Raw genomic sequence first — 16166 nt, 5'->3', positions numbered from 1 at the left:
CCTTTAAGTCCAGAAACTATGCATCCTGATCATACACAATCAAGTCATATACATCCTACTCTCTTACGTACTGATTTTATTCAATCAACTTCAACCACAAATCGTAGACATTCAAATATAAATTCGGCTCAATATTTTAGGTAGCTTATGAATCAAAACTCTTTCATTAGAATATATTTGTTTTGTAAATGAACTAATATAATAAATCTAAATAAAATATCCATCATTATTATTAATATGACGATTATTTTTTAAAAGCCTATTTTAGAAGGAGAAAAAGATATTTTATTCTTGATTTTATGGTTTAAATCAAAAAATGTTGATAAAAAATTACTTCAGTAGATTCAAAGCCTTAAATCATTGCTCAATACCACAGTGAGATGACCAAAAAAAAAAAAGTTTATTGTAAAAGTGCTATCATCTTTATATTTACAGTCGCAAGTCAAATAAAAAAATAAATAAAAGATAATGGCTCTGGATTCCGTAAAGCGAGAGTGACAGTTCCTTCTCTCTCTACGTTATCTTCTTTACTATCTATCTAGGGAAAAAAGATTATATTCCAGATAAAAAGAAGGCAGATAACAAACGATTTGTTTAGTTTGAGAAGAAAGAAAGGCTCTTCCGTTAATCAATTCTTTTCGAGATACATTATAAAAGAGGTAATAAACTCATGAGAAAATTAAAGTTTCCCAAGACATTATAAGAAAAATGACAATATAAAATTGCTAATACTATTTCCTTTACTGTAATAAAAATCCTTCTTCTTATCATATAGCACAACCGTATGTTGAATGTGGTTGCGTTGCGTAATTGTATTGATCATATAATAATGAATTATCCTTATTATCCTTTGCTAATACGGGCTGATTTTCATCATTTATCTTCACCAATGAGAATAATGAGAATTGAGAATTTTGAAGATATTAGGTTACAATGTGAATTTCCAATTTTGTATATCCCATTGGGATACTTTTTGATTGAATTTTGTGTGAGAGCATGTGAAGTCATTTATTTGATTTTGTCTAAAACCATTCTGATCCAACATTTGCTGGTGTGAACTCATGGGGATTAGCAGTCAATCACTAATTGTTTTACGATTAATTCAATCCAAGAATAAATAGACCATTCAAATTCAAAGCTTTTCCGATTTTTTTTTAAAAATTTCATTTATAATTCTTATATTTATCTCATATTAACAAATTTGAACGATCTCCAAATAATATGCCACTAACAAACTCATTTTCCACATAGGCACAAATATTTTGGCCACATGTTCTATATTCATATTATTATCAATTTTATTTTAAAAAACTATGATAAAATATCATATCTTTATCGTTAATAATTACATTTATTAAACTCATTATACAATAAAAATTAGAAACTTGAATACAAAATAGAAATTTACTTTTTTTTAAGAGGAATTCAAAAAAAAAAAATATATATCGTTTTGATTGGTCTTAGGCGTAATCTTAATAACAATGTAATAATTTGCGTTACTTAAGATGAGATTTTGAATGGATAATGATTAGGCAATACATTCGTTGGAAATTTCGGTTATTTGTTTTGCAGATTTGGTAGGATAAATATTCCCCGATCTCAACCATTATACTAAAATAGTTGTTTTTTCCGGTTGTTCTAATTTGTACATAGTATGACATATTTCTTTTTTTTAACGATTATTAATACATGCTTTCAAATCAATTTTTTTTCTTTCTTCTTTCTCCATAGGGGTTAAAATTGTTTAAAATTTATCCGTGATCCCTTATTTCTTTAATAATTGATTTTGTTGATTTTGTCATACTTTTACTTTTATATATTCGTAGCTATGATGCAATTAAAGTTATTATTATTTAATGGTTTGTATATAAAAACCAGTTCCATGTGCGTAAAAGTGGCGTTTTTTACTGCGGTTTAAATATTTTATCATTATATATGAAACTGACGATATTCGAAATTTCTTTTTATATTGAAAAATAGATTACTAATTAATCGTTAAGCACCTGTTAATTTACAATATGAGACGCGCAATCAAAAAAAATAATTTATTTAGTATATGGTAGATCATTATTTGTTATACATATACTAAGTTTAGTAAGTTAAGACTGTTAAACAATGTATGTGTATATGTTTTGCTTAAAGGGATATTTACAAAATTTTTATCAATTGACGCAATCTATATTAATTTTGATTGGATGGATAATTTATAATATACAAAAAAAAATTATTAAAAAAAAATCGATATAAAATCTACCCCAAAGAATCATCATTTTTTTTTTTTAAAGAAAAAATTTTTCAAAAACCAACAAAAAAGAAATATTATATTTTTATACTCTTATATACTTTTTTTTTTAAAAAAAAACATAATGCCACCCGCGAATCAGTATATCGATGAATTATCTCTCGAACAGGATGATATTAATACTCGTCCTCCTTTATTTTCCGAAAATCATTTAAAATATTTAAATGAAAAATTAGCGAAATTACCTCCACAAAAAATCTTGGAATGGGCTCTTGTAACTTTACCAGGATTGTATCAAACAACTGCTTTCGGCCTCACAGGTAAATTAAAAAGATTGTTATTACTTTTTTTTTAAAAAAAAAACAGAAAGAAAAATATAAAATAATTTTTTTTTTTTAAAGGTCTTGTTATCTTGGATATGATATCAAAAATTAGTCAAGATTTCGCCGAAGAAAATGAAACCTTGCCACAACATTTAATTCCACTAATATTCCTCGACACTCTCTATCATTTTCCTGAAACTCTTCAATTAGCAAAGAGGGCATCAACTAAATATAATGTTCCATTACATATCTTTAAACCAATTGACTGTGAAACGGTAGAAGATTTCGAGGCGCAGCATGGACAAAAATTATGGGAAACAGATGAAGATAGTTATGATTATCTTGTTAAAGTTGAACCATCAAGAAGAGCTTATGAACAATTTAATGTTCTAGCTATTATCACAGGTAGAAGAAGAAGTCAAAGCGGTGAAAGAGGAAATATTGACATTTTAGAAATAGAAAAAGGTACAGGATTACTAAAATTAAATCCTTTAGCCCATTGGGATTTTGCTAAAGTTCGTGCGTACGTTAGGGCAAATGAGGTAAATAAATATCTTCGAGAATATTCTGTAATTAAAGTTTAGATCTCAGTCTAACCTTATTTATACTTTTAATTAAAGGTACCTTACAATCCACTTCTTGATAAGGGTTATCGTTCAGTTGGTGATTGGCATAGTACTAAACCATTGAACAATAATTCTTCAAATGAAAGAGATGGAAGGTGGGAGGGTAGAAATAAAACCGAATGTGGTTTACATAAAGATTACTTTAAAATGAGAGCTGCTTTCGTTGCATCTAAAAAGAAAAAATCGGCAAATGTCGTAGTACCATCATTATCAGCATTGTCATCATTATCCAATTAAAAAGTACACTAATATGTATTATATTTTATTTTTCAAAAGTAAAAATTTATTAAATTACGTATATAAAAATTATTATAGAATGATTAATATATATATATATGCTGAAATAATTATTTTTTTTTTTTTTTGTGTACCCGGTGTACCCGATTATATTCAATTTAATAAAGATCATAATTTTTAATTTTTTTTTTCATCTTAAAATCAAATTTTAAATTTTCCGTAATGGAGACTTCCCAAGAAATTCAAGTACAAGTTCGTTTCGTAACTAAACAAACCGAATATGCTGTTACAGATACTCCAATGATCGTACCTGCTAAATTAAAAAGATATGGACTTTCTGAAATTATAAATCACCTTTTAGGCTTCGGTATTAAAATTTTTTTCAGATAAAAGTTTTATTGGTTCAAACATACTAATTTACATAATGATATAATAAATTTTAGAAAAGCCTTTACCATTTGATTTTATGATAGATAATTTATTTTTAAGAACAAGTTTATTAGAATATTTAGAAAATTCAGGTTTATCAACGGAAAATATTATTACTATTGAATATGTTGAATCTATGTTACCACCTACTCCTTTATCTTCTTTTCAACATGACGATTGGATAAGTTCTGTTAAAATTTTTAATCAAAGGTATAATATCCTTTAGAAAATTTTTTTTTTATATGTAAATATATATACACACATATATTCTTGAAATACAATATTTTATTAATGAAATAAAAAAATTTTTTAAGATATTTTTTGACAGGTTCTTATGATAATCACGTAAGAATATGGAACACTTCAGGAGAATGTTTGCAAACTTTTATAGGTCATAACGCTCCTATAAAAAGTGTTTCTTGGATTTCGGTTAAAGGTACTCTTTAATTTTGACATTTATCATAAAAAAATTATTTATAATAATATTTTATTGTATTTTATTCGATAAAAAAAATTGTAGATGATGAAGAATTTACATTTCTATCAGCTTCACAAGATAGAACAATTAGAGCATGGAGATCATCACTTGAACATAATAAATATATTTCATTGTATGAGTGTATTGGGCATAAAGGTAGTATTGAGAGTATTGCTGTTAGTCCATCTTGTTCTGAGGTAATATAAAAGGTATATAATTATTAAAAAAAAAGAACAAATTCGAGTAAATTTTATAATAAAATTTTGATTTAAGTTTGCAAGTGGATCATGGGATTCTTCTATTATGCTTTGGACAATGGAAATACCTGAAAATAGTGACGACGATGAACATATTAAAATTCAAACATCATCAAAAAGAAGAAAAGTAATTAAAAAAGAAAAAATCCTTACAAAGGTATTCACAACTATTTCTTATGCTTCTGGAAGTTATGTGAAATAGAAACTGATTCAAACTTTAATAAAATTGTCCAGTATCCTATTGCTACTATGAACGGTCATATCGGGGCAATATCTTCAGTTGTATTTGATGATAAAGATAATAACAAGTTATATAGTGGCGGTTGGGATCATTCTATTAGAATCTGGGATGTTGAATCTAGAACTAATGTAGATGTAAAGGTATTTATCCTTATTTGTGTTTAATACTTCGAATTCTCTCGGTAATTTAATTCATTTCTGAAAAAAATTTGCTTCATCATCTATATTAGAACTGTGATAAAGTGGTTTATGGAATTTCATATTCAGGTAAATCTGGATTAATAGCTTCAGGTCATTCGGATCGAATAATTAGATTATGGGATCCACGGGCAGAGGGTATGATGATTTTCATATATATCTTTTTTTTTCCTTCGTTTCTTTATAACTAACTTCTTTTTGCAATTATAGATGTGGCGGTTGTAAAATTAACACTATCATCACACAAAAATTGGGTAACAAGTGTATCATGGTCAACAAAAAATTCATTCATGTTAGTGAGCGGATCGTATGATGGTACAGTAAAAATTTGGGATATAAGAAGCAGAACACCGTTATATACACTCTCTAAACAAAATGGTGATAAAGGAAAAGAGAATGAGAATGATACACCGAAAAAGATTTTTTGTGTTGATTGGGATCAAGACATTATTTTGAGTGGTGGCGAGGATAATCAATTGCATATTTATGGATCTAAGAAGATTGGTTTTACAAAGAGTGAAGAGGAAGGAAAGCTGTAAAAATTCGAAATAACACACACCCGAAAATTCCAAGCTAGTCAGGTTACTCAGTTACATACAGATTTAAGAATTATTGCATGACAACTGGAAGAAATAGTAATGAAAGCAATATCATTTTGAGAGTACAAATTTCGATGTTTGATCTTAATTGCCATTACGTGTCTTTTTTTTATCCGGTTTTTTTTTACCTGAACCTTTCATAATAAACTCACCTCGTGTCTGTCTTACGTGATGTTGAATCACTATCTTTGTAAATAAATGATTGAAATAAATTGATAATTAATGCTGGTTGCTAAATAGATTGTTTACCAATCTATAAATGACATCCGTTAATAAATATTAATCGAGTTGTAAGTTTCATATAACGAATACCCAATGCTTTATATTGTCCGATCTACTATTTGTCGTATCGCATCATATGATGCTTATCAGCCCTGATTGGTTGATAATTTTGGTTATTGATGAACCCTTTATTTCCCGTAGCCTTCTTTTCAGATTATTTTTCCACATGTCTTCACTTCGAAATGCAGTACAACGAAGGAATCACAAAGAACGTGGACAGCTACGTTCTAGACAAAGATATGGTATACTCGAAAAACATAAGGATTATGTTCTTCGAGCTAAAGATTACCATTCAAAACAAGAACGATTAAAAGCTTTTCGTGAAAAAGCTTATTTTAGAAATCCTGATGAATTTTACTTTAAAATGATCAATTCAAAAACAAAGGTAAACATAAACTCGGGAATCAATCATTAATATTTGTAGAATTGATTTAATTGATTTAGTATACATATATTTGTTTTATAGAATGGTGCACATATATTAGAACATGATTCAGCTTTATCTGGAGATGCTATTAAATTAATGAAATCTCAGGACTTAAATTATGTTAAAACTCAACGTGATCTTGGAAATAAGGTATTATTCGAGTTTTATTATTTGGTTTTTTTAATAAAAATATTATCCTTAATTTGTTTAATTTTAAAAAGAAAATAGAAAAGTTACAAAATGAATTACATTTCATCGAATCAGAATCCATTGAAGATGAAATAGAAGTTGATGATAAAATAAAAGAGAAAGTAAAGTCATCGCAACCACAACATATCATATTTGTTGATACTCTTAAAGAAGGTAAATCTTTAATTTTTTTTAATTTCTTTAAAATAATTAATTTAAATTCATAAATTTTTCGTTGATGTAGTCAAAACTTTTGATCCGGCCAAGTATTTTAACACTTTACCGGAGTTAGTTAATAGAAAGTTTAATAGACCTCGTATTGAGACATTACAAAATGAGGTAATAATGGCTCCGGATGATGAAATAGAGCTTCTTAAATTACATAAAAATCGGTTAGAAAAACACCAAGAGTTATCTTCTCGTATACGGAGGCAAGAGGAATTAAGAAAAGTAGAACAAGGATTACGAATTCAAAAAAATTTAATGGGTAAAGGGCGCAGAAAGAAAGTTGGTGTAGATAAAGATGGGTTGCCATTATATAAATGGAAGAATGAACGAAAGAAATAGAAATCTTTATGAAACAAATTAGTTAAGTTGAAGTAAGCGAAATGAATATTTTATTTAATCTTAGAAATATATTAATTAAATTTAAAATCAACTTCCACGATAAGTTGTATAAGAGAAAGGACTAATTAATAGAGGAACATGATAATGTTGATTTGGATCAGTTATCTCGAAAATAACCTGCAATAAAATAACAAATTATTTTGTAAAAATTCTGTAAAAAAAAATTAAATTTGATGATTTAGAGCTAACCTGTACATAAGGGTAAAATGACTTTTGTCCTAATTCATTAAAATATTTTGATGTATAAAAAGTGATACGAAAAATTGCATTTGCATTTGAATTGTTGTTCAAAGTAATCTTGTAATCTGACGATACTAAATTTGGACATCTTCCATCATCATTCGTATATCTTATAACAAGAATTAAATGAGTGTGAAAAAAAATCGCGGGTCAATTTCCAAAAGAAAGAGAGAATAATTTCAAATAAAACTTACGTTTGTCCAACGACTTTCCAAGTTTCCGTTTGTTCATCAAAATTATCAGAATATTCCCTAAGTTCTAATCTTACTTGTATGTTTTTACCTGGCATTCCACGTGAAGAGTCAAGAACGTGACAGGTTATTGGACCACGAGAAGTTGACATTGTAATAGATATCTTTATTTTAAAAATATTTCGTTTGATTATTGATCTCGGACGGTAATTACTGAGATAATCATTTAACTGGTATGCGAGATAATTCCTAACCATATTTGAACAGCAGGGGTAAATTATAGAGGGCGATCAAAATTATACGGACATTTTTCAAAGTGAAAAAATTTATTAATAGTTAATTATTGAATTCCATTTCATTTGCTACAATAACCTGTGAAATATGTAATTGATCATGTATTTATATAAAATTTGAGGCTAAGAAATATATTTTTATCATTAAATTCATCTAATTAAAACAATTCTAATGATAATAATTTCATGCTTGTAGGATCAATATTTTAAATACAATTATGCTTTAAATATTTAGAATTATTCTTTTATAATCCAGTGATTGGTTCGTAAATTTTAATCCATTAGATTCATTTTATTAAGAAAATTCAAATAGTAGTATATTGGAATGATATTAATAATAATTTATAATAATTTCATATTTTTAAAAATTTCAAAAAAATATAAAGCATGGAAATTTGTTTATTATAATTATAGAAACAAAGATTATAAATCATTTATATTACATTAATATATAATAATTTGAATAATTTTAGTAAAATAAAATGTTAGCATTCTGTAACAAAAATTTGTAAAATAATATACAAACTTTTTTAATTTTAAAAATTGTATAGTATATGTACTTTGCAAATTTACTTAAAATATTAAAAATGGGTTTAAATATTATTTTTGATTTATTTGATAATTTTTTTTAATTTTTTTTTTATTAGATTACATGATATATTTAATCCTGGTCAGAATTAAATAATCAGTATAAAAAATATTTTCATTTTGAAATAAAAATAAGATTTAAGCATTATATATTTAAATTTACTCTAAAAAATTTATATGATTTTAATTGTTTTTTTTAAAAAAATTCTAAATATTTTTTATAAGATAATTGAAATTGCAAAGAATTTTAAAAATTTTATATATTTTATTTTTAAGAATTTTAATAAAATTTATATTAGAAAAGTATCATTTATTATATAATATCTATTTGTTATAAATTTTAACTTCTATCCATATAATATATAAAATCTTATATTACATCATATATATTAAAACCTTTCTTCACTCTCTAAAACAGTGTTGGCATTTGGCCGCAGCCAAGAATTTTTTTGGCCGATTTGGCCAGCCAAAATGGCCAAATGGTCAAGTGCCAACACTGCTCTAAAATATTATGCAATAAATTATACATACCACCCAAATTATTTTGGGCTGCCGTAATTATAAATAAAATCCCAAATTCAATTATGACATCCCAAATTATTTTGGCACTTTACATAGTAAATTATATATGAACTGAATGAATTACGACATCCCAAATTATAATTATGGCATCCCAAAATAATTTAAGCAGCATGTATACAATAAATGTTATTACCCTTATTAGATTTATTTCAATAAAAAAATCCAATAGCAATAAAATTGCATTCTTAATATCTGTTAAATTATTATAAAAAATATATTTTTTTTACTTTTTTTATTATATTTACTGAAAATAAATATACAATCAATCTTTTTTATAGATACTTCCTATATAAAAACTCTTTTTTTTAAAACACACAATTTTTAATTCCAATTTTTTATATATATAATATTTCTTTTATAATTACTTTATTATTTATAAGTGTTATAAATACAATCATACCAATCGTTAATTTTATATTATAATAAATAATTATATATAAAATTCCCTTTGCATAAGCATATAAATCACATGATTTAATAAAATAATTAAGTAAAGAAAGTTTTTATTTTTTTCAAAAATTTACATAATATTTAATATTTTTAATAATTAAATAATTTTAAATATATTTTATATTATATCCTTTTTTACAATTTTTATTCCAATAGGCACATCCCATTATAATTATATCATTAAATAGTCTTAAAGGATGTAATTATAAAGAGGTCAACTATATTTAAAAAATAAGAATTATAATATTTGAAAATAAATATTATAATATAAAATTTATTGTAATTCTTTAATTAATCAAATAAGCACTATTATATTAAATGAACATTATAATCAATTTGCTAAATGTATTTAACAATATCCATTTATTATAATAGTTATTTAGACATTACATGAAAAAAAAAAACTGAAAATTTTATAAACTGTACCATAGTAAAAAAATGTAATTAATTATATTTATAAATAGTAATATTCTAAGTTATAACAAATCATATATAGCCAGCTTTTGATATAATGAATCTTTTGGTTTTTATCTCAAATTCACTATAAGATTATAGCAAAATATTCAAAGAATTTAATTGGTTGATTTGTTATAATAAGAGATATTTGATATATTTGATTGGTTAAATGTTATATATTGAGAAAATTTCATTGTAAAGTAAATTTGTTATGTTGAAAGTTAACTGTAATTTTAATTAATTTCAGATATAAGTAGATTTAAAGTGCAAGATTAAAAGTAAAAATTGAAATTAACTATTATTATTATACAAAAAATATATAAATAATATTATATAGCAAGGTGTAATAATTTTAGTTAAAAGTACCTAGAAAGTTTTTTATAAATCTTTTATATATTTTTTAAGCCATTTTGCACCTATTTAAGATAAACTATACTAAATGTATTGCATTAACTGGATAATAAATTTCTGTTATAAAATTATAACAATTGGCAAAAAATATACTATAACTTCCATATAACTAAAAATTTTATTTTATTAATAATTTACAATTGTATATGCATTACAAATTGTAATATTAATTACTTTTGCCAAGAAACAATTTCAAATAAAATACAGTATATTAAAAATCACACAAGTACCACAGCAATTGTTTTATTAATTTATTTTTGCCTGTAAAAAAAACACTGCCATTACCTAAATATATAATGTATAAATTATAACATACTAAGATAATTAATTTAAGATATATATATTGCACTATAAATATATATACTACTATGTTACATGCTTAATTAAATAAATAAATAATATCTTATATTAGTGATATTAAATCTTATTATTTTTGAAATAATCTGTTTTCCTGCTGTCTTGTGAAAATTACCACTTTTCTGAAAACAAAATTTTCTTTTTCTATTCAGTTCTTTATACTTTTTAAACCAAGAAATAGTAATGGATAGTAATTTCTGCAAAAATAGGACAAATAAATGTAAAATCATAACTTTATAGATTGTTTGTATAATATTAACCTTTACTTGAAGCATTATATTTGAGTTCTTCATATTTTGTTGGAATATAGATATCTGTTAAATTGACTGATACATAAAATCCACCTTCAATGTAAACAATTAGTATAGCATATAAAAAAAATATGATGACAAAAATCTGGGCATTAAAAGTTTGGTGCTAACATAAAGGATGGACTTTAATAACATTCCGCTACTCTTATCAGATTACTAAACCTATTTGATATTTGGTAAACATCTAAACTTCAGTTTCATTAGTTTTTTAATAAGAGTTTAACATAGTTTTGTCATTTACTAATATTTAAAATAGTTTTGACTTACATCATAGTTTCTCTAGCTTTTTAATAAGATTTTGATATCTGGGGCATTGTTTTTTCATTTTTTCATTGAAGCATTTTATAATCTTATCGAAATCATCAATTTCGGAAATGGCATGATACAGCATTTGTCTCGATCTTCTCTTTCTCTTTATTGTTTGGTCTTCCTTCTTTATCAATATCAACGCTGATATAGTTTCATCAAGTTTTACTCTTTCGTCATTTTGTCAATTTGATAAACTTCCTAATTTTGACAAGTAACCTTACATTTTGGATGCATATCTCTTAAGGTCTTTTGAGTATTCAAAAGAACTTTTGATGTATCTTCACATTTGGAATCAATTCTCTCACAAAGGAAAACTCATGACCCCAGCACAATTCTTTTCCTAAATCATGTTTCTGAAAATTGATGTTAGTAAATACACTAATAATTGACATTGAAAACCTTTAAGAATGTTCCATACCGTGACATCCAGTCAAGATGGTATCCTTCTGTATTACTTGATGCATTTATAGCTTCTGCTCGACGATTCCTTGAAGCCTTGATACTACTTCACCACTAGGAAAAATCATAAGCATTGTTACCAATAATAACAAATAATATTAAAAAAAAATAAACTTACAAATGACTATCTAATATAGTATCAAAACAAGAAAATATGTGTCTCTTTATAAACATATCAATGTCTCGTTCAGAATTTTGTTGCTGAGGGAGATCATTTCGCATCTGATTGAAATTATATATGATGTAAAACTCATTAAACTGCATGTGTGTTAATACTAAACTATTGAATGTTCTTACATAAATCTAATTAAATCGAAAATGAATGCAACATTAGCATTCGTGTGATCTTTGGTAGATAATTGTGCGATATGGGGTTTCTTCATAAAAGTTTTTGTCATCATTTCAAAAGTATCTTTATCATCAAAGAGATCATCATCAGATTCTTTGGGTAATTTTCTTTAATGTTATTTAATATTTTTTGCAGTTCAAGGATTGCACCATGTGTACCCTTGGCCTTACAATTTCACCAATGATACGAAATTGATTGCCATCAAGCTGGGAAACAAAAAAATTAAATAAAAATCAAAATATTTTAATCTTCATAATATACTTTTACTAAAGAATATAAATTTTTAAGTGAAGCTGAAATTGTTGTATTTAATTCTGATAATTCCTTTTCTGATAAAAGGTTCATATTCTTTGATCAAATAAATCAATGATTTTCCACAAGACTTAACGAAAATAAAAAAAAATACGGATTTAAGTACAAACCAATTCAGGTTCTTCGCGACGAATTCGTTTTTCAGCAGATGACGAAACTTCTACCCCTATTCGTTTTTGGCGAGTTGCTCGTAAGAATTCTGAGTAATTACGTTCTGAAAATATTGTAGAATCAAGTAACCGAATTCTTTCCACAATATTCTTTTCGATGTGCTTATCAAGGTTAAGTTGGTAAAATTCGTTATACTTCGTCTCACAGCTTAGGACTAAAAAAAAATTGTTAGAATCTGGGTACCACAAATAACGAAAAAAAATCAGCATTTATCAAACATTTACTTTAATGACAATTCGTATCGAATTTTTGTATCATTATTAGAAAACATTGTAGAAGTTAACAATTGGTGTTCCTGTGCTATTTTATCTAGCCAATTCGGTATACTGAATTCCCACTCAATCGAAGGTTCTTCAGCCTGCAAATACATCCAAAAGGTTCGTGTGTTAATTTGAATAACACGTTTTCGTGCTAAAAATTAAAATAAATATAAGTACCTCGATTGAATACTCAAGTATTCGTAGCTCGTCTTTGTTCACATTGAGAAGACTCTAAATATGTTCTTGTACTTCTACGCGATAAATCCTAGTAATAAAGATGAGTTAGAAATAAAGTATACCCAATAGCATATCAAACATGTTAAAAATTCATGCTCCGACAATTTTTGTGACGAATATATTACTTTTTGAGAAGAGTATATTTTTTCATCACAGTAACGCTCGTAAAAGTTATTATACCATTCCATACATCCAGTGATGTGCTCTTGGAAGATTGGATGCATTATTGGAAGCACCTTTGGAAAGATTGGAAGCATAATTTTCTAATAAAGCCATTTGGATTGGAAGCTTCTAACCAAATTTTTATGCGATTAGAAGTACAAATGCTGCATCGTTCTAGGATACTCATTTTCGGTTTCTAAACGATAGTTTAGGTAACTTTTTTACTGGGAATCTATTTGCTTGAAATAATCATGAACATTTAAATCATCAGGCGCCGTAAAATGCAAGTAAATATTTGATCTTAGCGTCGCGGTCATGTTTGAGAAAAGAAAGTAAACTCCTAGAACTTGTCATCATAGATTTGACATTTTTGACGCGCCTTTAAAAATTTTGATTGGTTATTAAGCACGTGATGAATTTTAATAAAACGAAAAATGAAAAGCGGTTACGGTCAAATTTTTGTACAGTGTAGAGTGTGACTATGCTGAAGTTTCTCGTGGCGGGCGGTGAAGTTATGAATCAATGAATATCCGAGTTATTTCTCGGTAGTTGTAGCATTATTTTATTATAGTTATGTCCGCTTTGACTTTAAGCATCTATAGAGCCAAAAAAAATTGATTAACATCGTGATGATGTTCTTTTAGAAGCTAACCGAGCAATAAACCAACTTACCTTATTATAATTTTGCGGAAAATGTGGGTTCGTTTGATTGTTAATTTCGATGATGTTAATAATGGTAGGTTTTGTCGTTTCATTTGATTTTTGCTTTATTTGCACAAGGGTTCACTAACTGGGACATTACCTTTTTATATAATTCGCAGGATCGATTTTGTTATACACTTTTGAGAGAAATTACGTTAATGTGATCGCATCACGAAAATCTGATTAACGGATCCACCTTAAAATTATAATAAAAAAACTTTTGGCGCTCTCCATATACAAGATCAACAAGGAGGTCTTTTTTGTTATGCTGAGAAAGTTCGAGAATAAATTACTTGTTCCTGTGATACATGATGTCGTCTATACTAAAATGTTTCTAACGTTACTGCGCATTTATCAAGTTCTAAATTAAATTAATAGTTTTGACTTGTTAGAGATATTTTAGCCCTCGATCCCTTAACCAACACCATGCGAAAAAAATATACTGTAATGTATGGTAAATTAATTGCGCTAATTGCGTCTTTGCTTATTGATCGTACGAGAAAAAAATTATAAAATACAGGTCGTAACATGCTACAGTGTACATTATAACGCTATCCTAAATTAACCTATTCAGTTTATTCTCCTTTTACAAGATAGTCTGTTAATGATACCTTTCGGAATTCTGTAATTTCGAAATCAATAATATTGTTCTAATTGTTCTAGAATAGTATAACTTTAGCCACGTGATTACTATAAATTATAATGATCGTCTAAACTCTAACAATATGATGATTTAATTAATTGATGGTACACTCCAGCATCACATGCTTTAGTACGCATGTTAAAGGACAATTGATATCACGTTGCTTATTATTAAACTACCTAAATCACATTTGTTTTTTTATTGTAATTCTAGTATATGAATTTAGTAGATCTTTTATTTCTTTTTATTTCTTCTCTACTAATTGTTTTTGAAATGGTCTTCTTGCATTTGAAATTAAATAAATAGGAATTTTCTGAGTATGGAAAATTAGTTTAACATGCGAAGATTTTCAGATAAATTGTAGAATAGCGATAACAGTATGTAAATAGTTAGTAAACTATTTTTGTCAATATAATTATTTATTAACTACATGAAATTATTGAAGATTTAGGAAAATGGAAACAGTTTAAGTCCTTCGCGTTGCATAACTCGTGTTACGTGATCTACGTGTCATTTATCTATTTGGCATATTCCAGGGGTCAAATAGGCACATTCAAAAAAATGAAATAAAATTGTCGATTGTGACAGGGACAAAAACGGGGGTTAAACTAAATCAGTACAGTAAAATAGTCCTTTCGGACAATTATAAACTACGCGAAAATAATTACAAAAGTAAATCTGAAGATCAATATAATTATTTTTTCAACTACATGAAAGTTGACAAAAAGTAGAAAGCAAAAATATAAAAATGTACAATTTCTGTTTATTAAATGTAATAAATCTTACTACATATAAATAAAAAAAAAAATTTTTTTTATCTCACAAGAAGAAATAATATAAAAAATAATATAAATAAATAATTTTTTTTTTGTGATACAACAACAAATGCATGCAGAAAAACAACAATAATAATATATATAAAAAAAAAAATTTTTTATCTCTCTTTCAAGAAAATAATATTAAAAGGAAAGAAAAAATAAAAGTTTTCGAAATTAAATAAATAAATAAAATTTTTTTGTGTGACACCATAACAAATACATGTAGAAAAACAATAATAATATAAATAATCATATATAATATATATGTATATATATATATATACTATGTATAATTTCACTTTGTTACATTGGCTTTATAGGCTTATTTTTTTCTTTTTAGCCCCAAATTAGTTCGCTATTTTTTCAAATATAAGAAATTTTTGATACTAACTAAATAGAGTACACTAAACTTACTAAACTCATCCACTACTCATCCCCGCACCATTTACTCCAACATACTATTTTTGGAATGGTTAAATTGGTGTATGAACTTCTTTTTTTCAAATGATTTTGCATAATTACTACCTTATAATAGAATTTTCTCCGTGTAAAATTATCCATAATTGAATTGAACATATCACAATTTAATATCAAATACCAATCTAAACCATTTTCGCATTAATAAATAAAATTTCAAAAAGTGTATATATCTAATATTATTTTACAATAAACAACAATAGTAAAATTACCCATTCACTTTCATTGTTAAAA

The 16166-nt window shown here is 26.0% G+C and overlaps 5 protein-coding genes across 5 annotated transcripts; 3 read left to right on the top strand and 2 right to left on the bottom strand.

The window, feature by feature from the left end:
* The first annotated feature begins 2281 nt into the window (after positions 1 to 2281).
* Positions 2282 to 3522, top strand: OCT59_013799 (uncharacterized protein). The gene is made up of 3 exons (XM_025317079.2): positions 2282 to 2562; positions 2644 to 3107; positions 3186 to 3522. Exons 1-3 carry the CDS (start codon positions 2367 to 2369, stop codon positions 3426 to 3428), a joined length of 903 nt encoding a protein of 300 aa, XP_025179005.1. The 5' UTR covers positions 2282 to 2366; the 3' UTR covers positions 3429 to 3522.
* A 128-nt stretch (positions 3523 to 3650) lies between these two features.
* Positions 3651 to 5846, top strand: OCT59_013798 (uncharacterized protein; the record flags this gene model as incomplete). The annotated part of the gene is made up of 8 exons (XM_025317080.2): positions 3651 to 3795; positions 3872 to 4067; positions 4172 to 4293; positions 4378 to 4532; positions 4609 to 4749; positions 4827 to 4973; positions 5063 to 5168; positions 5241 to 5846. The coding sequence occupies 8 exons, from the start codon at positions 3651 to 3653 to the stop codon at positions 5567 to 5569; spliced, it is 1341 nt and encodes a 446-aa protein (XP_025179006.1). The 3' UTR covers positions 5570 to 5846.
* A 177-nt stretch (positions 5847 to 6023) lies between these two features.
* OCT59_013797 (uncharacterized protein) lies at positions 6024 to 7374 on the top strand. Its single transcript, XM_025317081.2, has 4 exons — positions 6024 to 6296; positions 6378 to 6488; positions 6560 to 6701; positions 6772 to 7374. The coding sequence occupies exons 1-4, from the start codon at positions 6078 to 6080 to the stop codon at positions 7092 to 7094; spliced, it is 795 nt and encodes a 264-aa protein (XP_025179007.1). The 5' UTR covers positions 6024 to 6077; the 3' UTR covers positions 7095 to 7374.
* OCT59_013796 (uncharacterized protein) lies at positions 7119 to 7950 on the bottom strand. The gene is made up of 3 exons (XM_025331991.2): positions 7589 to 7950; positions 7344 to 7503; positions 7119 to 7271 (listed from the first exon to the last, which is right to left on the bottom strand). Exons 1-3 carry the CDS (start codon positions 7840 to 7842, stop codon positions 7182 to 7184), a joined length of 504 nt encoding a protein of 167 aa, XP_025179008.2. The 5' UTR covers positions 7843 to 7950; the 3' UTR covers positions 7119 to 7181.
* Positions 7951 to 11687: 3737 nt separating this feature from the next.
* OCT59_013795 (uncharacterized protein) lies at positions 11688 to 13354 on the bottom strand (the record flags this gene model as incomplete). The annotated part of the gene is made up of 12 exons (XM_066141737.1): positions 11688 to 11695; positions 11761 to 11788; positions 11849 to 11855; positions 11920 to 12023; positions 12099 to 12104; positions 12321 to 12356; positions 12573 to 12708; positions 12779 to 12787; positions 12858 to 12991; positions 13071 to 13102; positions 13149 to 13158; positions 13256 to 13354. 12 exons carry the CDS (start codon positions 13352 to 13354, stop codon positions 11688 to 11690), a joined length of 609 nt encoding a protein of 202 aa, XP_066001842.1.
* Between the last annotated feature and the right edge of the window lie 2812 nt (positions 13355 to 16166).

This window comes from Rhizophagus irregularis, chromosome 21 (genome assembly GCF_026210795.1).
Source record: "Rhizophagus irregularis chromosome 21, complete sequence".
In the NCBI taxonomy this organism is placed as follows: domain Eukaryota; kingdom Fungi; phylum Glomeromycota; class Glomeromycetes; order Glomerales; family Glomeraceae; genus Rhizophagus; species Rhizophagus irregularis.
This window is presented reverse-complemented; position numbering and strand designations above follow the sequence as displayed.